This window comes from Bactrocera oleae, chromosome 6 (assembly GCF_042242935.1).
Source record: "Bactrocera oleae isolate idBacOlea1 chromosome 6, idBacOlea1, whole genome shotgun sequence".
Classification (NCBI taxonomy): domain Eukaryota; kingdom Metazoa; phylum Arthropoda; class Insecta; order Diptera; family Tephritidae; genus Bactrocera; species Bactrocera oleae.
The window spans coordinates 68,471,464-68,498,824 of record NC_091540.1 but is presented as its reverse complement, the minus strand read 5'-3'; the positions used below and the strand labels follow the sequence as shown (position 1 = coordinate 68,498,824).

The 27,361-nt window shown below is 35.9% G+C and overlaps 3 protein-coding genes across 6 annotated transcripts in view; 1 reads left to right on the top strand and 2 right to left on the bottom strand.

Annotated features, from left to right (window-relative positions):
- Positions 1-20,587, bottom strand: part of LOC106625707 (neurobeachin-like protein 1) — an 89,091-nt gene extending 68,504 nt beyond the window's left edge. For 2 of the 4 annotated variants that reach the window (XR_011397172.1, XM_070112151.1), the window contains exons 1-20: positions 20,385-20,587; positions 19,469-19,672; positions 19,245-19,394; positions 18,542-18,728; positions 18,392-18,480; positions 17,711-17,782; positions 17,018-17,167; positions 16,670-16,945; positions 16,271-16,593; positions 15,735-16,202; positions 14,612-14,864; positions 14,366-14,539; positions 13,710-14,253; positions 12,917-13,644; positions 12,242-12,842; positions 11,858-11,994; positions 11,707-11,793; positions 11,350-11,643; positions 10,947-11,283; positions 10,526-10,713 (exon numbers count right to left, since the gene is read on the bottom strand). Coding sequence is in view for 3 of the 4 variants with exons in the window: in XM_070112151.1 (XP_069968252.1) it covers positions 10,526-10,713; positions 10,947-11,283; positions 11,350-11,643; positions 11,707-11,793; positions 11,858-11,994; positions 12,242-12,842; positions 12,917-13,644; positions 13,710-14,253; positions 14,366-14,539; positions 14,612-14,864; positions 15,735-16,202; positions 16,271-16,593; positions 16,670-16,945; positions 17,018-17,167; positions 17,711-17,782; positions 18,392-18,480; positions 18,542-18,728; positions 19,245-19,394; positions 19,469-19,672; positions 20,385-20,435 (5,313 nt within the window). In the remaining variant the exon portion in view is untranslated. Of the gene's footprint in view, positions 1-10,525; positions 10,714-10,946; positions 11,284-11,349; positions 11,644-11,706; positions 11,794-11,857; positions 11,995-12,241; positions 12,843-12,916; positions 13,645-13,709; positions 14,254-14,365; positions 14,540-14,611; positions 14,865-15,734; positions 16,203-16,270; positions 16,594-16,669; positions 16,946-17,017; positions 17,168-17,710; positions 17,811-18,391; positions 18,481-18,541; positions 18,729-19,244; positions 19,395-19,468; positions 19,673-20,384 lie in introns of those variants that run through there. The other 2 variants (XM_070112152.1, XM_070112153.1) reach the window with 2 other exon arrangements.
- LOC106625708 (adhesive plaque matrix protein) lies at positions 480-9,806 on the top strand. The gene is made up of 2 exons (XM_036364366.2): positions 480-729; positions 7,056-9,806. Exons 1-2 carry the CDS (start codon positions 706-708, stop codon positions 9,783-9,785), a joined length of 2,754 nt encoding a protein of 917 aa, XP_036220259.2. The 5' UTR covers positions 480-705; the 3' UTR covers positions 9,786-9,806.
- Positions 20,588-21,400: 813 nt separating the features above from the next.
- Positions 21,401-23,838, bottom strand: LOC106624789 (odorant receptor 10). Its single transcript, XM_070112154.1, is given in 7 exon segments — positions 21,401-21,603; positions 21,707-21,814; positions 21,885-21,986; positions 22,095-22,194; positions 22,305-22,572; positions 23,295-23,505; positions 23,508-23,838. Coding segments are annotated over 7 exon segments (1,212 nt in total). The 5' UTR covers positions 23,817-23,838; the 3' UTR covers positions 21,401-21,489.
- Between the last annotated feature and the right edge of the window lie 3,523 nt (positions 23,839-27,361).

Genomic DNA, 27,361 nt, shown 5'->3' with positions numbered 1-27,361 from the left:
AATGCAACTGTGTCTTGTCGTGTGAAAAACCGGAAAATATATAGACACTTATAAGGAAAAGCACGCGACCAGTAGAATTCGTGGATGCATCAAACGATGAGCGCGCTCAGCTCAAAGCCACCAAATAGAAATAAACGAATGTGGCGCCACACTAAACTGAACAAAGCACATAAAGCGCGCGCTGAGTTGCTCGTCCACTGAGCAGGCGGCAACAATTGCTGCCACTTAAGAGGCATTACAACAACAGCTACTGTAGTGGCCCTGGCAGTGGCAAAAGAAGGCGAAAAGAGCAAACAACAACTCCAATGTGAATACATAAGTACGTTTATTTTCATTCATTTCCACATATAGACGTCTATACATACATACATACGTAGACTCATAGTTTTAGCAGTGGCAGTGGCAGCAGCAGCAACACGAATTGGATAGTTGTCTGCATTTTCATTAAAAACAAGACCACTTTCTTGCGCTGGGTTTAGTAGCTGAAAGAAAGTCAACGTGAAAGACGTGATGAGCGCGAGTGAGTTGCTGAAGGCGTAAGCACCAAAAATAACGATGAATTTGTAGACATACATATATTCCACAGAATAAAATAGCATTGAATGCCCGAATTTATTTGAAATTAAATGAGAAAGTGAGTGAGCTCTGCTACCGTTTAACGCAAGGTACAATTCGTGGCGTTCACAACGCAACATAACGGTGATCATGCGGCGATTGTGGCAATTCGTTGTAAGTTCATGCAGCGAAAATAATAGCTATTAGTTAATAGAAGTGGTCCAAAAGCAGCATGTCGCTGCATTGCATAATTACACAATTTTAAGCATGGAAAAAATTAAATAGAAAAGTATTGTAATTAAAAATGATAATATATTGTGAGGCTCGTTTCCAAGTACTTAGCAGCAAAGCAGTTGAGAGTGAAATGTGTATGCTGTCGGCGTAAATAATAACAAAAACAACAATGTGTTTGTATTAACTCGCGTGTGCGCTTGGAAACTATGTAGTTTTTAATGAACACCATAAATTGTAAAATATATTTGTAATTAACAAGATAAATTGTGTTGAAACAATAAAAGGGATAAGCGCATGTCTGATCGGTTTTTATAACAAATTTGAAGAATGCAAATGAAATATTCAAAAATACACATTTTTAATCAAAGGCAGTGAAGTGAAAGCGTTCCCCACTTCCGTGAAAATTTACTTCGAAAATGTGTTGGCTATGCGGAAAATGAAAATGCCATTAGCGCATGGACGATAAGCGAAAAATCTGCGGCAAGAGGGAGTTAGAAATGTAATAATAATGTAAATTACAATTAAAAACAATGAAAATTGATAAGGAAACTAAAAAAAAATATTAATTGAAAAACATGGTAAAAACTTAACAATAAATAACAAAAAAATAATAAAAGTTGTAATAAATAAACTTTAAATTAACTATATTAATATAATTAATAGTAAAATAATTGAATTGAAAAAGGTTGTATATGAACTCAACATTCGTTATGCGCTGAAATTGTGAGCCGTCAGTGGTACCAACTAATCCTATGGTCTTTTTTAAGAGGGTCCATAATTTAAAAAAAAAAAAAATTAGTATCAAATTTTAAACAGTTACTCATTAATATTTCAACAGTTTACAAACGATTTCCTTTCTTCTAATCATGAAAAAAAGACAAATGGTAGATTCTCAATGAGTACAAACGTCATTGTTGCTGGAAGCTTTTCAGATCAAAATAAAAAAAAATTCGTGCAAAAAGTTCGATGTTTTTATTATTTTTTTTCAACTTTTTTGATTTTTTTTTAAAGCGAGTAAAGTACAAATTAAAAATTTTAACTTTTTGTTGGTTCACACGTAAAAGGATATATAAAGAATTTTTGTGTCAAATTTCAAGCAAATCAATTACTTGTTTTGAACTCGAAATTTTTTCGGAAACGCCTCGAAAAAAATGTTTTGAGAAAATGCTTTCAAACATTTAAGACTTACCAAACCCGCCAAGTTGTCACGACACTAAAATAACTGTAGCTTTCTAAATAAATAATTTCAGTTTAGAAAAATCTTTTTCAGCAAATATTCTTGAATATTTAGACTTTCACGAAGTAGCTCATATATTGACTTATATAAATTTGAATACACACATAGGCGATAAAATTTGCAGTCACATGTGAAATTATTATTTTCGGTATATGAAGAGAAAGAGATGTACATGCATACGAGTATATAGCCCTCATATCTATTATTTTTGTTTTTGTTATTGCGATGAATTACTTTTTTGTTTCGGAAACAAACTTTTTTGCAAATATCTTAAATATTGACATAAGGACTTTTTTGATTTTTGTAACAGATTTTTCAAAATCGAAGGGTGTATGTAGACTTTTTTCCTTGATAATGTTATATGGAGAGCAGATATCGTGATTGTGAGCCAATTTTTCCCAGTCTTGTACCAAGATAACCCCATGGAAATGTTAGATGCCAAATTTTGGTTGAAATCGGTGTGGAAATATACTATAAACCCCAGTGCTAAATTTAAGTGACGTACCTTCTGCTTAAATATAAACGAGACTGGCTCAATAAAACAAAAACGGTTAATTATTCTTCAATATTTATTTTATCCCCTTCAAAATAGTCACCATTAGAGGCGATACACATATGCCACCTTTTTTTCCAATCTTCCTAACACTTCTGGTAGGCCGCTTTAGGTATGGCTTTCAGTTCCTTCTTCGAATTCTTTTTTATGACTTCAATCGACTGAAAATGCTTTCCACGAAGCGGCAATTTGAGTTTAGGGAAAAGAAAAAAGTCACACGGTGCCATGTCGGGTGAATACGGTGCTTGCGGAACAATATTTACGTTGTTTTTGGTCAAATAATCGCGTACAAGACGAGACGTATGAGCTGGATTTTGGAACAAGTCGAGCAGACACACGTCACATGCCCAAAACATCGTGAATAATGCTATGAGCGGATCCATTTGATATGTTGAGCTCACTAGCTATCTCTCTTTCAGTCACACGACGATTTTCCAACACAATTTTCTTTACTTTTTCGACGTTTTCTTCGTTTATTGACGTTGCAAGACGACGATCATGGGGCAAGTTTTCCAGCGATGTACGGCCGTCCTTGAACGACTTATACCAATCAAAAATACGTGCACGTGATAGGCAAGACTCCCCATATGCCTTCTGCAACATTTACATTGCGTCCGTCGCACTTATTCCATTGGAATAACAAAATTTCAAACAAACACTTTTTGCTCAACGTTAATTTCCATAGTAAAATTCGAAAAACACACTCGAGGTTGACTTGTTTATAGTGCCGTAAAAAAAAACTATGGGAGAGATCGCGCTCAAATTTGACATGTAATCATATAACAGTCCTGCCAACCTAAGCAAAAAAAAATTTGGCCATATGTCATGTCCTTGTCGAGTTATGGATAAAGTCTCGTTTATATTTGAGCAGGAGGTATGTGCATGCTATGCAGACGAATAATAAAGCGGTTATGGGGGTGTGGAAACAAGTCGTCTCCATTCGGTGTGCAATAAAAAGCCATTAAGGGTGAACAGCAAAACGTATTCCATACCACCAATTTAGTCAGACGGACGTCCAAAGAACAGTTCGTCTCATATACCCTAATAAATTACTAATAATCGTTTAATGTAGAACACATAACTAAATCTTAATGATATTATATATTGATTCAGATATATTCTATTGAGATATACTAACAAATTTTCGCCGAAGATTTTATATTCCTAATTTTATAACGATATGTGGCGAAAGTAGGAAACTCTATAGCTGTATATATACTTAAACCTGCATTTGGCATTAATAGATTACTTTAACGAAGTTAACTATGGAAGTAGAAAGGAATACCATTCCAAAAAATTTGAAAATTACTATTGAAGATCACTGGATGTCGCAACCTTTACTTTCGTGAAAATTAATAAATTATTAAAAGTATCATCTATGCAACTTAAGTTGAATTTTTGACAATTTTTAACTACATATTTAAAAAGTGAGAGGAAAAAGTCAGTAATCTATCAGGACCATGTGCAGGGTTAGAGGTCTCTTACAACATACCAACTGCGAGAAAGCACAGTTCACATATATTATGTGACTGAAAGTAAGTATGGTAGAAAAGCTATTTGCAGCGTGCTTCTAACACATTAACGGAAAACTATAAAAAGTTGCACTAAACGAGCTATACAAGTTTATGACTCAATTGCGGCGCAAGCCGAAACTCGATATTCAATACTTTTTTGTAAATATTTGTAAGCAAATCCTCGTAAATAGCAACTGTAATGTGCTCGAGCAAATGCGATTGCGTTGTCGAAAAGTGAAAGTGCCAAAAAATAGAAAAAAAAAATAAGCCAAAAGTGTGCGCATGCGTAACGTTCAAGCGTGGGAACTACACATAAGCACATAAGTGTTGGGCCAACCACTAGGACCCACAGTACTGCTATACACAACTATCTTGTTATGATGTTCGGTGGAAAAAACACGACAAGCGTAAACAAAAGCCAATAGAAAAGTTAAAAAGTCATTGAACGATAGCGATTGTGCTTAATGGCGACAAGAAATGCATAACGCACGCAATAACCGGTGTGTGATCTGTGCTACGAATACTCGTGTTTACATAAAACTGGTTAATTGAAAATTAAATGAATGAATAAAAAACAAATCGGCGGGCAGTGGCTATGCAGTCAGGATTTTTGTGTTTATTTATTGACATTTTTTCCATTTATAGTTTTATTTATTTGATCAATACACCTATTGCCATTTATATAAATACACACATGTGTACATAGATGGAGGGATATGCATTTGGCTTTCGCATAGAGTATAAGAGCACAAGCTGGCAGTCACAATGATCACGCATGCGCAGCTGTTGGACGTGTTTTCCACACTTGGACGAAGTCGTCGACACACAGCTGTGCAGATTACAATAGAAATATCGATAATCGAATAAATATACATTTGTAGAGGGTGAGTCGGTAGGTTTGTTCAGACTTCAGAAAAGCCTGAAGAAAACTTCCATTCAAATAGGGTTGCATTTTGTACTGTAGGCATATACAAGTATATCGAACAAAATAATAAGTAAACGTGGGAACACGCCCTTTGCACTCAGCGTACCTTAAAAACCTAGTTCAATTGTAGATAATCATTTATATAGCACACGTTAAAGTTTTTAAATACATCTAAGCTCAAAAAGAGTTTTTTTTTTATTTGAGTTACATTCCCGGAAGTATTTTTGGTATACTTCTTATAGGTTTTGAATGCAGGCTCTGGAGACCAAATTCTGATGCTATCTAATATAAAAAATGCCTTATGAGTTTGCCTTCAGACATGGGAGGTCTACCATTGACCAGATATTTACAAAGCGCCAAATCTTGTAAAACAACAACAAACCTCATATACTGCGAAAAAACTAATATGCTTGCAACCTAAATGTTTTTACCAATTTTTAGTTCCCCGTAGCGGTCTTCTCAGTTTTGAAAACAGAAAAATATCACAGAAAACCAAAACTGTCGAATACGGCGGCTTAGCGATGACTCTAGTTTCGTGTTTGGCCAAAAAGTCAGTCATAATGAAACTAGAATCTGACGGCGTATTAAAGTCGTAAAAAAAACATGAATTTTCTGCCCACAAATCCGATCGTTTACAAGGAATTGCGTCACGTAGACGCCTCAAAACGACCAAGTAATATTTCTTATTGAACGTTTGACGCTGTGGAACGACTTCATGATGAACTGCACCACGATAATCAAAGAAAACGACTAGCATGACATTGATTTTTGACCGACTTTGACGAAGTTCATTCGGTTTCGACTCATTTTTGGAGCGCCATTCGTAAGGTTGTTACACAGTTGCGACGTCATATTCATAAGCCTCATCCTTGTCTCGTCACAAGTAACAATGCGTTTAATGAATGAAGGGTCTTCAGCTACTTTGTTAAGCATCTCGTTTGCGACGTCATTTTTGCAAAAGATAACAGAGGTGAATGGACGACTCACATAAGGCAAACTCTCAATGACTTCACGACCTTAACTGAATGCTTTCTGCCACTCAAATACGTTCGTGATAGAGGAAACTCCCTAAAATCAGCAAAATTTCAAGCAAACTCGTTCTTTTTTTTCATGGTAAAAATCGCTAGACAAACTTTTCGCGTTTGCAGTCTAAGACCGAGTTAAACGTCATAGCTGTCTTATAAAAATAAATATTGTTACAAAAATGTAAAATAATTTCGTGTTTACTAACCCTATATTTGTAAGTAAAAGAAATCTTACCATTTTCTGCATGGTTATGACACCCGCCTGCCACTAGATTTCAGATTGGACACAAACGCAAAATTCATTGTTAAATTTAATTAGGAATAACCACAGAACACGTGCGTATGAAATTGAGAATAATTAACTATGTTTGACATTCAACTTCTGTATGTCAGAAGCCAATAATTATTGAAGAATAAAGTGAAGCATTTCAACCTTGATATTCACGGAGTTCCATTCACTAAGAGGTTTCATTTATTCAAGGTTGTGGAGCTCAAAAATCTTTGATAGAATATAAATGTACAAAATATGTATAGAAAAGGGACGATGAAGCGAGGGAAATCTATGGTATCGCTGGTGCGGTTTAGCAAAACTATTTTTGGTAGTAGATCAAGTTATGTTGACATGACTTTATTAAGAGATTTTATTTCTTATTATATTTGATAAGTAACCATTTAGTTTTTTAGGATTTTGGTAGGACTCTGCAATTTCAATAAATTTCCTGTTCTTAAACTGGATATCGATTGGGCAGCGGTGAAGCATAAGTACCTATAACATATGTAGCATCAGAGATAGCAAACTGAACAGTTAGGATTACAGGGAGTTATATGTATAGCCACTGTTAGAGAGGGTTAAGTCCAGTGGCCCCTGGTAATAATGTTTGTACTTGGCGGTTAAGCTAAAGTGTTTATTTTGTACTGAATTATGTAAGGCGATGATATCTCCATAATCTTATTGTCTCGCAAGAACATATAAACTTAGAGTAAGCTAACTGTTTCACTCTCTTTCCAACAGATTTATGCCGCAATACTTTCTTTATGCGATGTTTCCAACGGCACAACAACAAAACCATACACAGAAGCTGAAACAACAACAACAATACCGGTTACTACAACAGCAACGAACTCAAATGCATTCGAAACAACAACGATAACAACAGCAACTAATTTATCAGAACCATTGCCCATATTGGCAGCAAAATTGGTGCGACAGCGTCGCCAACATCCCTACACCATTATACGGCATGTGGTCCGTCCATCGAAGCGCGGCACGAAGTCACGGCGACGTCAGAAGTGGCCAAAATACAAATATGGACCACCAAATTATAGTGTCGGTCCCCCGATCACTTACTACAAACCAACGAAACAATATTTACCCGAGATTTCAGAACCACCGAAATATTCGTCAATCGACGAATTGGATTTGACAAATCACTTCAATTCCGCCGATTATGATGTGCATGCATCAAAAGGTAATCATTATGAAGATCAATCCATGGATTTGGATTTCTACAGTAACACGGAACACACGTTTCCGCAACCGCCTAAAGTCACACATGCAGAATACGGCACTTATGATACGGAGAAAGAGGTGCCCACCTATTCGTATACATCGACCAAAACGGAGGTAAGAAAGCCAAATTTGAAACCACACAGCTACAAAGGACCGAAGCATCATGGCGGCGCCTATGAAATGTCAAGCAGCAGCAGCGGTGATTCGGGTTATGAGGATACACACTCTTTTATACCACCCGATAATGTTTACGACATGCACCCGATGAGCAGCTACGATACGGCTTCGCCACAGAATGACGGCAATTTTTATGACTACACACCGGTCGTGACAAGTTCACATCCGAATACGCATATACCGGCCGCAAAGTATGGTGTACCAGATCCGAATATACCGGTATTTTTTACAACACCAGCCAAACAACCTGATTATAACGCCCCGAAGCCAACAGCAACAGATAGCTATAGCATTTATGATAAGAAAATACCAAATGCGGGTTACAACACGGTGAAAACGTCAGGTCATACTAGCTTTGCCGAACCACCGCCGAAAACCAATGTCGAGATCACCTATTCACCCTCTTATGAGATTACTTTACCACCATCCAATCATAAGCCGCCACCAGTAGAAGATTATCGACCAGTACCTGGACACTTTGCTGAGCCGCCAGCAGAGCCGACGCCTTCTTTCCATACACCCAAGGGACCGGTGTACAAACCTACAACTACATATCGCATACCTGAAACACCAGCACCACCTTCATACAGTCCACCTCCATCACCCCCACCATCTTATCACCCACCTGAGTTGCATACACCGCCCGAGTCACATGCACCTCCATCATATGATCTACCCGAATCACATGAAGTTGCCTCTTATGAAGACACCGACTTGCATGAGCCGCCATCTTATCAAACACCCGAAATGCATACACCTACATCGTATGAGGTGCCCGAATTGCATGCTCCGCCTTCATATCAGCCTCCTGAACAACCAATTCATCCGCCATCGAGTGACTTTGAAGTACCCGCGCCTCATTCGCCGCCAGCATACAGCGCACCCGAGTCTCCACCACCTCAACCGCCATCTACATATGGCCCACCCGACCCAAACTTTTCCAGTCCATCCGCGTCTGCGGAGTACCCACAACCTGACTACATATCACCTTCGAATAATTTGCCTATAAATTCTAAATATATGCCGCCAGCATATGACTATCCAAGATCGAGTTATGCAGTGCCCATCTATGATCCGATACCCTTCGAGCCATCGAACACCGATGAACACGAAACATATCCACCACACACATTCGAGAATCAGCACATCGATAATCATGCACAATCGGCATCCTCGCCTATACCAACCGCAGATGCGCCAGCAACCCGTCACCCTTCGAATAATTTCAATACACCGTCGCCTACAAGGATCACAAAGGGTTTCAAAGTAAAAACCAAGCGTAAGCGTCTGCGCAATAGCACTCCAGCTGTCACCACCAAACATATCTTGGACGCACCCGAGCTGAAAGAGGCATTCGAGGCAGGTCAACGTCATAAGAACCAATTGGCGCTCAGCCCCGACACTGTCGTCAATGAATCCAATAACGTGGAGGCACAACGCCATGACGAGCCCAACTATTTCTTGCCCACTATCACGCCGGATGTGGGGAACGATAACAGTTATGTTAGTACCGCATGGAATCCCATACGTATACGTGCGGCAAGTACACCAACAGCATTACCTGCCGCTACGGCAACGAAGAGTCAAACACCGCCGGTACCGGCTCCCTCTGCGGTAAGACCGAAAGAACGTCGACAAAACTCTGGTCGCCAACGACAACAACAATCTGTGGCGCCGCCATATACACCAACTCACGGTGTAACGACGAGAACACGACAAACAACAACACCGCTACACAGCGCAAGTGAGAATATTGCTCAGGTAACGGTAGATAAATCTCGTTCATATAGCTACTATGGCGGCACTTCGACCATACCGAAAACAAACGAACACAGCACACATCGTACACGAGCTAATACTTACAGACAACCGACACGAGCTCCGCCTGTGACACGCCAAAATGTGCATACGTCTACAAGAGATGAGGCCGTGCCGCATCGCACTACGAAAAGCGTTTTCGAAACGACTTATTTCAAAAGTCCACGAAATGAACACTTGGAACGGCATCTGGGCGCATTTGCGCAGAATTTGCCGAAAAACCATAAACTATATTGAGTAGAAATATAAGGTTGGGTAGAATTGTAGCAATGGGAAAAATGTGGTTTTGTCTAGAATTCTAATATTTTCGGAATTCTTAAATATTTATGTAGGAATACAAATATTAAATTTGACTGCTCTTAACGGTACTGATTAAGGTTGTACAAGTAATTATTTGTAATAGGGCGGGGTAAAAACAATTAACGATGACATTATAATCGCAAGAGTGTGGTAACCTCGCTCACGAATTGTAATTATTTTTCTTACGAAACGATGCACACTATATTTGGAAGTAATAATAATTCGACTGTTAGATCTGACGGTGGAAACTAGAAATATCACGGATTGTTAAGTAATCGTTTTGTATTTGTAATAATTTTAAAGCATCGAAAGAATATAATTTTTTCAAGGGTCGAGTAGTTTCGCTACAGAACGAAAGGCTACTCCGCCCACGAGTTAGGTTATGTCTTTCAATTGTATCTGGAAACATTACTAACGGATGGTTTTACTTGCGAACTTTGCTAATTGTTCAAACAATGATGAAGTTTAGGTTAGGTTCAATGGCTGATCCTCAAGATGGGGATCGCACTTGGATTACATAAAGATGAAGATTAATATACCATATAAAGAATTTGTATATGCTTCATCTACCATATTTATAACGTAAAATTATTGTAAATTATTATGGAATATATGCAAAAAAAATAAAGGTTTTGATAAGAATTATAACTGTTTTTGTATTACGTAAGTGTACTTACGATGCGTTCAATAAAATTGTGCCACTTCTTGCTTGTGCTATACATTTGGAAATCGTTGAAGAACACAGGACCCGATGAGGTAGGCGGTAAGTCAGGTAAGTTTGTATCCAAATTAAAAACCTTACGGCATTTTTCAAGTAAAGCTTTCATAACTGGCATCAGAAACGAATATTCTTCGGGATTACCAACTGCAAAAATAGAAAAAAATACGATTTATAAAGTAGAAAAAATTGGTAGAAGGAAACATTGGCTTTAAGTTCAATTTATAATAGATTTCGAAGCTACCAGCGATACCCACAAATGAGCAGCTTCTTGGGGACAAAGGACGTGTACTAAATTTCAAATCGATATCTCAAAAACTGAGGGACTAGCTCGCGTATATATAGGCAAACCGTTAAACTGACAAACATAAAATACCAACCTTCAATAGCATTGTCTAAAGCGCGATTTATGCTGAACAACAAATACGCCAATTCACTGGGATCTTCTGTGTTGCGACTTTGCAGAATGGCATGCAATTTCGCCGTGGCCATAGCCACCACACCCGGATTGGGGTGATACGAACATTTTAAAAGCAAACCCAAGCACAAGCGTATCATATCCGACCAATCATCGGAAGAGCCCTGTTGGAATATCATCAAAGCGTCCAAGAGTGCTAAAACACCGTCCAATAGTTTTGTTGAACATTTCTTCGATTCATCCTCATTCGAACCGAGCACGACAAGGTCATAGACCATGCGTAGAATTTGTGAGGCGTTCTACAAAATAAAATATTATAATAAAATGTGTATGCTATCACAGAATTATTATAAATATTTACACACCTCCTGGTTAATTAGCGTCTGATTGCCATTCTCGGATAGATCGAAAAGCGACGCCTGCACAGCCATTTCGAGTATGCGCAGACGCAAAGATAGATGCGATGTAACCAAATCATTGTTGAGCGCCAGCAAATTTATACAGCCAAGCACTTGTCCACGTTCCTTCCAACATTGTGGATGATCATTGCTGACGCCACGCCAGAAAACGGTGAATAATATATTTGACACCAGATACACCAGCTGCTCTTCACTATCCACATCGGCTTCGGGTGGAAATTCAAAGCCGGTAGTTTTGCTCTAAAAATCCAAAAAATATATGCCTTAAATATTATTGTGTTAAGCAGCTTGAGCAGCACTTACCTCCGAGTCCGCTTTTTTGATAATTCGCTTTGGCGATTGCGTTGAACTATCTGAGCTTATAGATTCCGTGCGTTGGCGCGAAAGGCTCTTATTAAACGAAAATAAAAAGGAGGTGAAAAATTAGTGCAGACATTTACTGTTACTTTCTTACCGTTGTCTCAGCCTCAGTCGATGCACCGAGAGTTAAAGACTCAAAGGTGTCTTGAATATCGTGTGTCGTTTGGCGTATAACTGAGAAAACAGATGAAACATTTTCTACAACAGCACCAGAAACAGATTCCGCCAGTTCTGTAAGACAATAAAATTTTATTATTTTCAAGTCAGCAGTATGTAGCAAACAAGATTAAATATATTATATATGATATTTGTTCGATAAATGTGAATTAATAGGGGAATTCAATAAAAATTGGCGTTGAGACAGTTTTTTTATTTTATTTTTAAATCTAGCCTAGATATTTAACCAGTAGTTTTTAAGAAAACTAAGACGTTACAACAAAAACTAAAAGGTTATTGTTGCCTCCTTGATTTTCTTTACCTTTAATTTCACTCTCGATAACGTTGGCGGCCTCGGTCACACTCGCTTGTATCTCATTCAATATGAGACCGCCATCGCTCTGCTCATCATCATGTTCCTTGGCCAATTGTTCCAACTCCACTTGCTGTTCACAGAAACTAATCAAGTCCGATTGATTCGCAAAGTCATTATTATCCTCTAAAAGTACATCCAAACTAATGCCAAAGCTTTTGCGCTTGTCCTCATCGGGTTTAACATTCGTAATCGGTTTGTGTATGAGCAGACGTGCAATAGACTCCTGCCAACCCGATTGCTTGGCTATGGCCTGCGGTGAGTTGTGCTTGACAAATGTGGTTTGCAATAGACGCTTGGCGATCTCCAACTTAATGGGCAACTCACAGGTGCTGATGTGATGAACAAGGAAAATAATGCCCGCATAATCGGCTTCCGTGCTCAACATTTCGTCAACCAAGTGAAAGAGTATGGTGGAGCTGAGTGTCATCGGTATGGTATAGGAAAAAAAACCGGGAAAAAATGAGCTATCGCTGGCGTTGTCGTGTAGTCGTAGTATTTGTTTATACTTTTGATTTACGCGCGAAGTGCTTAGCAAGCAATTAATGAACTGTGTAAGGAAAAAGAATGAAATTAATGGTTGACTTTTGCTAATTTTAGTATTTAAAAATGAAAGATACGCACCCTTATAGCCGCCTCTTGCACCTCGGTGCTATAACTCTTATCCACAAAATAATTGTACAGCAAATTCGCCGTTTGGGGTTCGTGCAATAGCAGAATCATTTGATCTTTGCAATTTTTGCCCTTAATATGGAAGGTCAACATCTCCAGAAATTCGATAAGCACATTTTCCTGCCGCACCGAAGCCAAGAACGCAATCATTGTGGATATCTCTTTGATATTCACATCTTTCTGCAGATAAAATCGCACAATTGCATAAAGCGTGGCGCGTAGCGTCTTCGCATCCTCGGGCGTTATGCTGTCTGGCGCACTATAGTGATCACGCACAACATCCAAAAAGAATTGTATGCCGAATTTCTTGCGATAGTACTTGCGATCGTTCTTAATCATAGCGCTAAGGTACTGCACATGACCGAGCGTAATTTGGAAGTTCATGCGCGCCCAAATGTGAAAGTTGAAGGCGATATCTGTATAGAGTACATCCAGCAGCGCCGAGTTGCCCTGCGCATTGCCAATCTCCGACTTCTGCCCTTGCAATGATTCTATGAAAAGATGCGTGGCCATCAGCGCATTCACATCGAATATGCTGGGCGAACACTTTTGCAGCATAGCGCCAATCATTTGTAGGCACTCACTATTCAGCATATTCTCTTGGTTGTTTTCATGAGCGTGTGTAAGGTAGCGCAGGAAGCAAATGAAACTGGCGACGGAAAATTGTATCATTTTCCACTCTGTAAAGGTTTGGCGTATACTTGCTTAGTTGAGTATAAAGTACTTTAAGTTAAGCGACACATACCTGTGTAAGAATTTGAGGATAGCATTTCCCAATCGGAGAATTCTTCTGCGGTTGGTGTACGCAACTGCTCACCGCTACCCAGCGAATCATTGCCCTCGGCGCTGGATAGCGAAAAATCATCTTGCTGCTTTGTGAGGCGATGCAGAATCGGCAATATCGCTTGTACGCCACCGATACTATTTATTGTATCCTGTATCTTGACTATGGAGCAATGATGTGCACGGACTTGTGATGGAAAACGACCGCCCGGTATGAGATCTTGACAACTTTCGCTCCAATAACCACCGGGTGCATAGCAGAATACAAAACGCGATGTTAATTCGAGCAAATCATTGTCTTGCGAGAATATCGAAGGGAAATGTATGCCCGCATCGAATATGGTTTTGATATTTGTGGTGGGCTCTGCCAAGAGTACAGCACCCACTTGACCACGCAGACAAGTTTGCTCGCCAAACACAGTGTCTTGCATGCCGATCGGGAAATTTTTCACATTCGGATCGAATGAGCTTTGTGTGCGCAGCGGAAGTGTAAAGTAATTTGAGACCTGAGCGAAACAAAAGTAAACAAATAAATTATTATGCAAATAGCAGACATTTTAAAAACTTAAATTATGTTAGGATAAGCGCTTGATTGCCGCTGGCAACGCTGTTACTTACGTTAGTTGACAGTGTGCGCTCAAGCAGGCTGGGCAACACACCCTTATAAGAACTTCCCGACTCTTGTGATGATGAACGTGGTAAGGGCGAGCCAGTAGCACTTGTTGTATGTTGTTCGACCTGATGACCACGTAACGGCAATGCAGCCGAACCGATTGAACAAAAGTTGAAGGGCTGAAATTTGATAGCAGAGATTGTAAACATTTAGTAGAAAACAATATAAAACAAAAATGTATACAAATTCACCTCATTTATTGCTTGCACTTTAAGCGTCGCACTCAGTTTCTGCATGAAGTCGATATAAACATTAATTTGACTATAAGAAAATGGACGCTTTGGCGGCGTGATGGCGACGGTAACATAATGCCATTGTCCGTCCAACAATGTTTTCGTATGCACCACCGATGTGAGATATTCGCGACGAGTCAACGCTGCCACAACTAAATTGCCGCTATTCTGTATGAACACCTCAAAGCCGGTGTGACTCGCAGTGCGCAAACTGCAAGTGTATCAAGGTTAATGCAAAAGAAAGTTTATACGAGTTAAACAGACTACACCGAAGCTATAATACCCTTCACAGGTGCATTTCGTATAGCATAAAAGGGTATGCAATGATCTCTATTTAGATTTTGATTGCTCAGTTTGAATGTCAACTATATGCTATAGTGCTGCGATCTGAACAATTTGTTCTGATATTGTAGCGCTGTGCTGGGCAGTAACAGACAGCCAAATTGTATGAAGAAATTTTACAAAATATTCAAGGACTTGATTTTGACTGATCAGTTTGCATGGCAGCTATATGCTATAGTGGTCCGATCTGAAGAATTTCTTCGGAGATTGTAGCGTTGCTTTGAGCAATAATCTGAGCCAAATTTCGTGAAAGTAATTTGTCAAATAAAAAAGTTTTTCATGCAATGACTTGATTTTGATAGGTCAGTTTGTATGGCAGCTATATGCTATAGTGGTCCGATACAAACAATTAGTTCGTATATTGTTGTGTTGCCTTGGATAATAATATATGCGAAATTTCGTGAAGATATTTTGTCAAATAAAAAAGTTTTCACTACAATAATATGATTTTGATAGGTCAATTTGTATGGCAGCTTAATGCTATAGTGGTTCGATTTCGGCTGTTCCGACAAATGAGCGGCCTTATGGTGGCAAAATAACGTATACAAAATTTCAGATCGATATGTCAAAAAAGTTCTCGTATATATACACAAACAGATATGGCTAAATAGACTCAGCTCGTCACTTTCATCATTTATACATATACAGGGTCTTCGACATTTTCTTCTGGATGTTACAAACTTTGTGGCACACTTAATAATTAACCTGTTCGGGGTATAAAAATGCGTGAAATATTTACTTGAGCAACATGCGTCGACAATTCGGCCGATCAGTATCCTTTGTGACCTCAGCATCGCCACTTTTGCCAGCTTTCCTCCGACTCACATCCACATTTTCTTGCAGCCTCACGAGTATGTGGAAAATGAAACCATATGAACCAGACATAGACCAATTTTTGATATCGGGCACCACAATGCCCTCATGCGACGCGCTGATTGTGAAAAACTGCGCGCAAACATTGCTATTATTTAAGCTCTGCAATGAGCAGACAATCAACGTTTGTAGCAGTTGTTTGGATTGTGGAAAACCGCTCTCCTCACGCAATAAACTGAATATACGCTTCAGCTCAATCGGTATAATGCTAATTTTACTCAGCTCTTCAATGAGTTTGATGAAATTTTGTATGCAACTTTCAGCGAGTTTCTCATACCGATGCAAACACTCACAGACAGCTTTAATGGTGCGATTGTCACAGGCAACGGATTTACTAGAAAGTGTAAAAAGTTTCTTAAATTTAATAAAAGAAGTAATTTCAATGAAAAAGTTGTTAATTACGTCGCATAATTGGTGGTGCAGCCGCGCAGTATCACATTGCTTAAGTAAATCTGTTCGCGCTCGTTTATGTCCGGCAGCCACTCAATTAGTTTGTTGACAACTTCTGGTAGTACGAGTAAATGGTTCTGCTCATTATAGGCCATATTGAAGCATGCGTCCAAGAGTGTGTCGTTAGGCACGGCTAAGGCTTTTAAGCTTTTGAAAAATTTCTCTATTTTATCGTACACACGTAAATTATCTGCAATGCTGGGCGAATTGCGTGTAATTACCGCTAACGCTTTGGTGGTGGCGCACAGCACTGGCGCATAGTTCATATTCCAACCCTTGGTCGCGCAGCATATACAAATTATTTACAAATTTCATTATTGGAAAATTTTATGTTAGCAGTTAGTAGCTCACCTTTATTTGCTTTGGAATGCTTATTAAAGTATCTACCAGCGCCGTATCGCCAATAGCCTCACAGATAACTTGCGCCTTTACCACATCGGCGAGGAAGAGGCAAACATTCTCGACAGTCGCTGCCAGCGCATTCACATCCACAATCACATCGCTGGCCTCATCATCACTAGCGATTTCAAATGTTACGCTATTGCCACTGAGAAAGTGTTCAGTGGTTAATAGGGTTTGCAGAGCATCACAGTAAAGCTGAATTAGCGTAACTAAATCGATTTGGCGCTAGAAAAAGCAAAACCCAAAAACATATTATTAATTTTATAAATTTTAATTACTTGTTGTACTGTTACTCACTTCTTCAGGACTAGATTTTTGTAATACAACAATCATAAGAGCACAGCATTTTAGCGCAACGGCGCGTAGCTCACTGGCGCTTTCCCACTGTGAAATAATCTTCATAATGACTGAAACGGTTGCGGGGCAAATGGCGCGCATGCCATTACGCTGTGGCCGCCGATGCGAAGTTGGATTGAATGGATTGGAGATTAGGAAAAATTATTAAATCTTATTTTTGTGGAAAAAATTATTTTATAAAATCATTTGTTTACAATTATAGCAACAAACAGAAATAAGAAAGTGTAAATCACAGTTTAAATTAATTAAATAAACATTTAAAACCAAAGTTTTTAGTATTGAGAGCAAAGCAGTCGTTCATTTTTTAAATTTGTAAAATTGAGCTTAAACCAAAAAAAAAAAAACTGAACTTATTTTACAACAAAAATATTTTGTTTTTGTTTTCAAAAGCCCGCAATGTTTAAATCAACACTGTTAAACTCGCTTTGCTCTCTAAAACCACCAAAATAAAATTTTGAAAGAACAATAATTACTGTTAATAACTGTTTAGCACCGTTTTTAGCACAAAACACCAAATAAAATACAATCTAACAGTACAAGCGATAAAAGTGTCTAGCAAATAGAAAAAAAATAATAATTCCAAAACAAATTCATTTACAACTGACATTTAATTACGCTGGTTTTACCACTCACCAAATTATCACAGATTTCTTGCCCTTCACCACAATTTGCTGTACTTTTAGTTGTCAGAGATGTTAGCGATTTCTGCAAGTGTGTGTTTGTACAGAATTTGCTTTCGTTTTATAACGAGTACAAAGGATTTTGGTAATTCAAGTAGTTAAGTTGCAACAAAAGCACATCACAATAAAATTATATATGAAATAAGGAAAATGTAACATTTACAATGTATGAGGTTATGTTGAAAATTATAAAATGAAAGTAGGATTAATGTTAAATGGCAGTAAAGAACCGAAGCAGCTTAAAGAAATATGCATAAAAACAAATATTATATATGTAGGTATACATACATATATACTAAAAAATTTCAAAAATAAAAGCCTGATTGTAAAGCATCTAATTTTTATCTTATATGTTACTAAGCATTCAAGAGCTTTTCAACACACTGAAATGCGCCAAATTTAAGTGCATCTGATCTTTATGCATATTGCAGAATATACTTTTGGACAATAAAAAAAGATATATACACATATATATATATTTTAAAAGCGTTAAGATTTAAAAGTATAAACGCACAAATATACATACATGTACATGTGTACATAAACATATTAGAATTGTGAATAAAGCACACTTTTATAATAAAATTTAGGCGCACAAAGTGATCAAAACATATGCTGCAACATATCGAACTACCTGAGATCCACATATAACAGCACCCAAAGCATTCACCAGACATTCCCCAATAGCAGGAAATTTTGTAAGCTCTTCCCTTTGGAAGCAATCTGCAAAACCATAATTTTTTAAATTATTCTTTATAAAAATGGTATTCAACATTTTACTTACCATAAATAAACGGCACAATTTCCACATGCACTGTATGCGGTTTATAAGGTATTTTGTGAAAATCTGCATAGGCGCCGCGTAAAAAGCTACGCCAAGTCAAATAAGGGTCATACATAACTTCAAGAAATTGAGAGAAACTACGAAATAGATGCACTACTTCCAAAGATACATCCTGGCGGGTCATGCACTAGAAAAATAAACGAAAGTTTATATGAAATATGTCTTTAATAAAATTAACACTTTTTTTTAGTATAAGATGTAATTATTATTTAATAAAAGATAATAACTATATGTATTGTAGAAAGAAGTGTCATACTTAATATATTCAAATTGTGTGATGTAGCATAAATGTTTGTACAATACATACAAATATATAAATACTTATAAACAATTGAATTATACTCTATAATTAGCAATTTATTGGCATTGTTTTTAATATTTCTTTGCTTTCAGATTACAAATAATCTTCTTTTTTATATATCATAGACATTACAAGTTTTTGCTTATCTTTCACAGTTATTGAATTCTAATTGAACTTGTTATTGCTCATGCTTATCAAATCTTCTTTGATATACTTTATTGGTTTATGGTTAAAGAAAATGTTAGTAAATACCAGTAAGTTTGTTTCTTTGCTGCTATAGAATTTTATCGATTTTTTAGGTATTGTTTTTTTTTTTTATATAATGAATATAGTATAATTTACCTCTTTAAATGTATTGGCCAAAATAGCAATTAAATTCGATTTATATTCATATTTAATAATTGCCAAAATATTATCAAAGTGTCGACAAATTATCACCAAGCAATCTACCAGTACAGCGATCTGACGTATCTGCTCATCGTCAAGTGTGCCCTGAAAAATAGTAAACAGCGGGAACCATTAACTTCCGACAACTAATCACTAAATTACAATGTTTTTTCACATACATTTTCACTGGTATCGCGAGCAATTATTATGAATTTTCCAATTGCTGGCAGCAGCTCATCCGGCAGACGTCCCAGGTGGGGACCACTATCCGAGCGCACCTCATGCCACAGCGGCAGATCATCACGATCAAAATCCACCGGTAATTGACTCTTCCAAATGCTTACAAAGCGCTCGATAAATTCGCGAAAATAAGATTCATCATTCTGTTTTCATGCCCAAACAATAACAACCGGAAAATGGGAAAATACAAGAGAAACAGAGAGGTATTATTCAAAATGAGAGCAATTTTGGCATTAAATGAGCAAATGCTTGCAAAATCACAGAGAGCAGCAAGCGTTTATTTATTTTGAGGGTGGGCTGTGTCGGCACTATTGTAATTCAATCTGAGCCGCAATATTTTGCTAAGTGGGGCGGTTAGGTGGTTTTGTTATCAGTATGTAAATTATTATATGTTTATCTGGGTAATATCCGCAGTCTTACATAATCCTCCAGAAAAAAGAAACAATGTGTACATATAGATATACAAGTAAAACTGACAATACAAAATAAAACGAAAAATTAGTCTATAAAGCACTGAAGTGTTTATACATATTTGTTTATCTTCGAATTACAAGGCAAGCGTTCTAACTTATTGAAATTGGATAGAATTTCATTTTATTTTTTCATTGTTTACTGAGCACGCAATCCAATAAAGACGAATTTGTAACGAAAACCCCCTTTTAGAAATAGGATAACAATCGTTGAAAATTGATGATTAATGCTTCAAACACGCCCATTAATAATTTGCGGATTATGGCGACACGACTTGGCGGTGTGGCACACAACTACAGGTGACATTTGTACGTAATTTTCACTTTCCAATTAGAAACACTGCTCATAATGCTTTAATGCATTTTTTAACATTTTTTTACTCGCCTTAGTCGTATACTGCACCCATAGATTGTAAATATCCTTTTTATTATCCATTATGCGACACTTTTCACAAAATTGTTGTTGCACTCAATTAAACAAAACTTGTTCAAACATTTGCTATTATTTGTTTACAAGACAACACTAAATTTATAAATTTTTCACCGGAATAAAAAACACAACTATAAGACCATAGAATAACCAAACACAAATGGAATGAAGAGAAAAAACAAGAATTGCATTGCAATGATAAATTCACCACGTGGTGGCAATATGCAAATGTCAAATATCAATTTCCTAGTGTTGGCACTTTTAGAAGAAATGCAATTTATGATTTATCTGCATTAACAAATATATTAGGCTTGCAATCATTGTTGGCTAAATGACGAATTTTCGGCACGCTGGTTGTGTGTGCAACAAATTTATTGATTGGTGTGTTTTTGTTGTTAATGAAAACGCAAAGCGAATTCACAGTAGTTTAAGGCGAATTCGTATGTCAAAAGAGCAGCTGATTGCTTGTTCTTCTAAGGTCTTATAAGAATTTGTTTGAAAGAATACAATATTTTTAACTTCGTTAAGGATATTGTTATGATTCACTAATTAATTTTACGCATAAGAATGTCATAGATAGAATCATGCATGCCAAATTCAACAATTTTTCGACGCCCAATAATTGAAATGTTGTTCGATTCAGAGTAAAATTATATTTGCGAGATTTGTAAATTTTTTTCAGAGCAGACTAACAATGCTATAACGCACTTCCTTTCTATAGTACACCTGATCGGAAAGAGATATTATTTTCTATCTCTTTGAAAGATATTTTACCAATTATATCTGTATTTTTACGTACAGTATATCAACCAGAGATATATTTCAACGATGACACTGTCAAAACATGGGAATTTTTGGAGCTTTTACTTTTTGTAACATTTAAAAAAGAGTTTATTCTTTGAGTACAATTTGGGTAGGTGGGTCTATAAAATATAATTTATTGAGCTCGACTTATAAGACTAAGTAATCAATTTATATTTTGTTCTGTTTATTATATTTTGTATACACAACTACATAAACTGACATCTACAAAATATTATTAATATAAGTTAATCAGTGATTAAGAATCGCCTTCCGTCTTCATTGTTATTAGAACGGTGAAGAGTGAATAAGTGCAGCGCACCATTGTTAGGAAAAACTCCATATTAATAGGTTTTAAGCCACCAGCAGTGAGCTTAAGGAAATACATATACATAAATATATATAATAATTTATGCGTTATAGTAATAATAATAAGATATAAAATAAATAAATATTTACTATTTTGCATAACAAACCTGCAATGGTCTCTGACTGATAATGATAATTAGTGGAATGTATTTACGAAATTCCTTGTTACGGTCTTCCCAATTACAATTGTAGGCCGCATTAGCTATTTTTTCACTCTGGTAATTAGAAAGTTATATATTTATTTTTTATACTGTAATGTATTTGCGGAAAATACTCCCATATCACCTCGCAACAGAAATTATTGGCCACCCAGAAGATAATGAATGTCGAAATCATAACCATAAGAGACAGCTGAATGTCTGCAATCAACAGTGACATATCGTGGTCCTGCAAGTGGAAGATATGCAAAGTAAATATGGTACAAAAAATTCGGCGATATAAGATCAATTTAAATTTGAAAATGTAACAGAAAAAAATTGCTCTGTTGCCACTCACCATTGTTGAAAAAACAATTATGACACAAGGTATTATACCGAAAATGCAAACATCGGCAGAGCTTCCAACTGAAAATAATACTTCCAGATCATTGTGATACCTATAATATAGCATTATAAATGAATTGTTAAGAAGCTTTGAATTTTTACTTGTTAAAAAATAAAAAAAAATGAAATGAAATAAATAAAACTAAAAACTGAAAACCCTTACTTTATAATCATAATATGATCTTTAACGCATTTATTAATACATTCCAATGCTTCGACGTCGGTCATATCGTTCATACTTTCCAATTTGCTCTGCAGATCTTTCATCAAGAATATGCCAAAGGCAATGGCTATTAAAAACAAGCAAAAATATGAGACATACGAAAAAAGTGTAATTGGCGCAATACATAAGCTTTGCATAATGGACATTATTTCCCAAAATGGACTTTTATACAAATCGATACCCGGGAACGCGACATCAACGAGTAGTTCTAAATAGAAAAAATAAATAAATTAATAATATTTTATGCATAAACTAGGGTGGCTCTAGAAAATAAATACAGTTTTCGTAAATCTCAACTGCTATATCGTTACTTCTACTATAGTCTAAAAAATGACATATTAATTTTGGTCCTTTTTGTATACCCCGCCCGAACAGGTCAAACGTCAGAAGAAAATTTCCATTGTATTTGAGTGATAGTTTCGAAAAAGTTAATTAACAAAGCTTGAAAATCGTTGATCATCAGAGAGATAGCAGAGGATCTCTACATCTCTAATGGATGAATTCAACACAATTTGGTTAATGTTTTGGGTACGAAGCGTGTCAATGCTAAAGTAAACGACGTTTGTCGAGTAGGGATCGCAAAAGAGATGGTTTTTAAGGTAACCATGTACCCTAGGTGGCGATATGTGGATTTATGAATATGACGCCGAAACTGTTATAAAACCAAGCTAATGGCGCTCCAAAAATGAGCCGATACCGAAAAAAAAATTCGTTGAAGGCACTAAGGCGATCGCAGCCGAGGCTTATAACAAATGTATTGAAATCGTTAGCAATCTTGCATTGGCTCAGAATCCTATTTTGAAGGATTTATAGTAAAATACGTGAAACGTTAACGTTTTCCGTCGAATCGTATCGATCGAAGAAGGTGAGACTAAAAAATGTCGTTCAATCGATTTTTATGATCAACCTAACTTACATATTTATACTTACTTTTATATCCAACACCAACTGTTGCTAACAACTGTATAAAGATAACGTAAAATAGTGTAATACTCGTGAGTATTAATACCGTTTTTGTAGCCTTTTTGATCTTTCGAGTATATTCGTGCGCTTTATTCAATGTAATTTCATTACCTTCGCACTGAAAGTATAAATTAAATAGAAAAGTAAGTAAGTAATAGATGAATATAAAATTTGACTTTATCTGTTTGCAAAAAGCACCTGCAGCTCTTGGTACCATTTATCAATACTTTCGAAAAAGTTCAAGAACTTCTGCGCCTTATACATCACAATAAAGGTGCGAGCTGTCGTTACAGTAGCACCGGATATTTTAAATAAATTCACAATAACTTCATCGAAATCATTCCGAATGACGTAAGTGCGATAATATGCCGTCAGACATAAAAATATTGGAGATATGAGGAAAAGGCCTGCGAGACGATGCTGATCAAAATAGCCAACGCGCCTCATAAACGCCAAACTCCAATTAAACAGTTCACCACAGTAGTGCATTTTATGCAAAAAAAATATGATGTAAACGTTCTGAGTTCGAAAAATTCGCGATAACCGTTTGAGGCCACTTGTCGACTGTAGCTTCCTTTATATATGCTCGGACCATTGCCAAATCGTTGGGGGTGTGGTTTTCGCATTTTTAATTTTTTATAAATGCAAATTACTGTTAGATTTATGTGAATGTGTGAAATCTGGAAACCTTCGCATCAAAATTAAGTGCTATTTGTAACCTACAATCACATCCGGTTGATTTTCTTGCTGTGAAAAAATAGCAAATAATTATTACGTTCATAATTATTGGGGACAATATTTTCATAAAAGTTTGTGGGAATTCCTTTTAAAAATAATTGTTTTTAATTTTTCTAAAAATCTTTTTTTTAGTTGATAATAATTGGATACCATTTATTAGCGGTCACAGAAATCTCAATTCGAACTTGTCATTTACTATTTTTCGCAGTTACTCAATAACGGTAGAAATAGAGTTAATAAATCAAGAATGGTTTTCTTATTGCAAACGATTGATAGTTAGTCAAGTTTCTGCTGGAAGAGCATTTTTAAAACAAAAAAACTAACAGAAGTTATCCAAAAGTCTAACAGCCGATGCGAACACTTAGCTCTGCGTCCGATGGCACCACTATTGCAATAGAAATTTCAACGTGCTCACACGTCGGTTTTTGATGCGCCATGCCCAGGCGTCCCTATAATGGTTGAAACGGAGGATAACATGACAGAAGTCAACGACCTTCTATTAGCAAATCGCTAACTGTTTATGCGTGAGATAGCTCAGAAAGTAGACATCTCAAAAGCTCTGCATGATATACTTGGCATGGCAAAGCTGTTGATGTTAGGGGTTCCACAGCAGTGACGCCTTTTAAGTGTAATTCGAAGAAGTTTCTGGGACGTTTCGTGACCGGTCGGTCGGTTGGGATGGCCGTCAGAGCTTTCATTGAATTTTGTGACTAATGATGCGTTTAATGATGCACAGTCCTCGTCTCTGTTGTCAAGTATCTTTCTTGCGACCTCTACTGGACGTCGTTTTCCCAAAAGATACAGGTCTTTTGGTACGAGTTAATTATACCTTAACCAAATGTGGTGAGTCGATTCAATAACTGTTTCTTTATCTTTTCTGATGTTATCGTGATTAACAGCGGTGGAAGAACGACTTGGGAAACTTTTCACGTCCTAAACCAACAACTGCCAACTACACCCTAATTGCCATATGGAATTCAAACTTTACGCGACAAGTGAAAGAGTTGTACAAATCTAGGAATTGGTACTTCGATTTGGGCGCACAGTTTAAATGAACCAGTCCGGGTTAGAGTTAATTAGATAATTGATTGATGATGACTTTACATTGGACGTCGTTTAGTGGGTATTCTTCAGCCACTCATCTACCATATAAGAAATTTGATTCGTGTTCTAGACTTGTTAAAAAAACAATTTATGAAAAAAAATCAATTTTTTTAACCCATCAGATGAGATGATGATGAAGAAAAGCGGTTTCAAAAATTCTTAATTCACCAAACCTCCGTTTATGAATAGAAAAACTATTGATAGGCTTCTAAATGCGTTGATTTTTATTTTTAATTTTATATTGTTTGATTTCTCACCTTTTATTGTTTCAATTCTAGTAGCATTACAATATTATACTTTAATAGTTAATTAATAATTTTCATTTAAAAATGTTGCACTTTTATGCCGCAAGTAATTTACTGTATTTATTTTTTAGGCGCTTTTCGCTTATTAGAATCTTTGTTAAATATTTTTTCAATTAATTAATCTTTCTTCATAATTTAGATGTGCAAATGCAAATGCGCATAACATATATGTATGTATATAGAATAGTTGTAAAAAAAGGAAATCACCGCGTATTTTTCACTGTTGTGTTGGTTTTTGCTTAATTTTTTTATTTTATTTTATTTTTATTTTTATTTATTTTTTTTTTTTCAGTATTTAATAAGTATGAGTACCTATTTTTCTAAGAGAATTAATTTGTGAGGCTTAATGCTTTGCTCAGCTTAGCAGTTAATATATAAGAGTAGGCTTTAAATTTTATTTTAATTTAATGCTAAAGAAAGTTTTTGTTTTTATTTTTTTGCTTTTTTAAGTTTTTTAATGCGTATTTTTTATTTTAACTTGTTAAGCTATTTCTTGCTTTAATTTTTTGAATTTTTTTTAGTTAATATTTTCCTGATTTTTATTTTTAATGTACTTTAAATAATTACTATGTTTATAAATATGAATATGATGTAAGTTTTTTGTAGAAGAAAATATTTTTATATCTTGCTTAGTTTTTTTTTTTTTAATTTTTAATTTTGTTTTACAATTTGTTTAAAGCTGTGAGTTTGCGTACGCATTTACTTATATTAATATGTATATGAATGTATATAATTTATGTTTATATATAAACTAATTTAATTTAAGATAATATCGAGGCCTTCCCTTTAGTTCTTCTAATTTTAGGTAAATAAAATATATTTGATGGTTAGTTTTTGTTGTTTGTTTTGTTTGCTTAATAAATCAATGCTTGTAAGCGAAGAGCGTAAGAGCGCGAGCGAGAGTGTTCTTCAATATTAACTTTTGAAAGTACTTAATGCCATTCGAAATTATTAGAAAAAATATTTTCTTTATTTATTTTACTTTGTTTTACCGTTATGCTTATGTCGCCTATATGTATGTCTAGTTTTTGTTGTTTTTTACTTAGACGCAAATTTAATTACTAATTAATCCATTAAAATTGCAACCGAAATTTTCGCCATCACTCACTTAACTCAGTCCCAAATGAAAACAATTCCGATCCGACCTGGTAAAGCCAAGTCGAGACCTAAACATACAACTCGTTTGCGGAAATGTTCGCTTCGCTTGCCCAGCCTTGGCCCACAACCTCAATATTTGCTCGTAAATGTCCGTTGTTGTTGTTGCTGTTATTATTAATTTGAATACTGGTGTGCATGCATGCATTAGGGTGTGCCTTAGTTGCAAGGAATTTTTCGTTTAAAAAAAATTTAAATGCAATGGAACTATTTTAGTGCAGCCTATTTCACTCGATTTTTTTGATTCCAATATTTTGGATTAAAAATTTCAATTTTTACTTCCAATTTTGGGAACACAATTTTTGCGAATTTAGTTTTTACTCCCCAAAAAAAAATTCTGAATTAAAAATTGAGAATATGTTTTTTAATTTAATTGGAGTAACAAATCAAAAAGTTGTTTTCAAATTAAAAACTGAAATGAAAAGCGATTTAAAGGAAGGACTTTTATATTTATATAATTTAAAGCAATTAAATATAAATAAGAAAGAAAGAGCTAAGCTATGGCTAAATTTTATTAAAAATAAGCTTTTCTTTGCGAAAGATAACTAAAATGGTAGATTGCGAACGCAAATAAATGTAAATTCTAAAAAAATTCTTTTTTAAATTCTTTATTATAACTTTGGTATTAATTTTTGTTTTTATTTCATTATTTGGGATTAAAAATTAGAAAATTATTTTTAATTAAGATTTTCGGGATTGTAAAATAAAAAAAACATTATTTAAATGTGTATT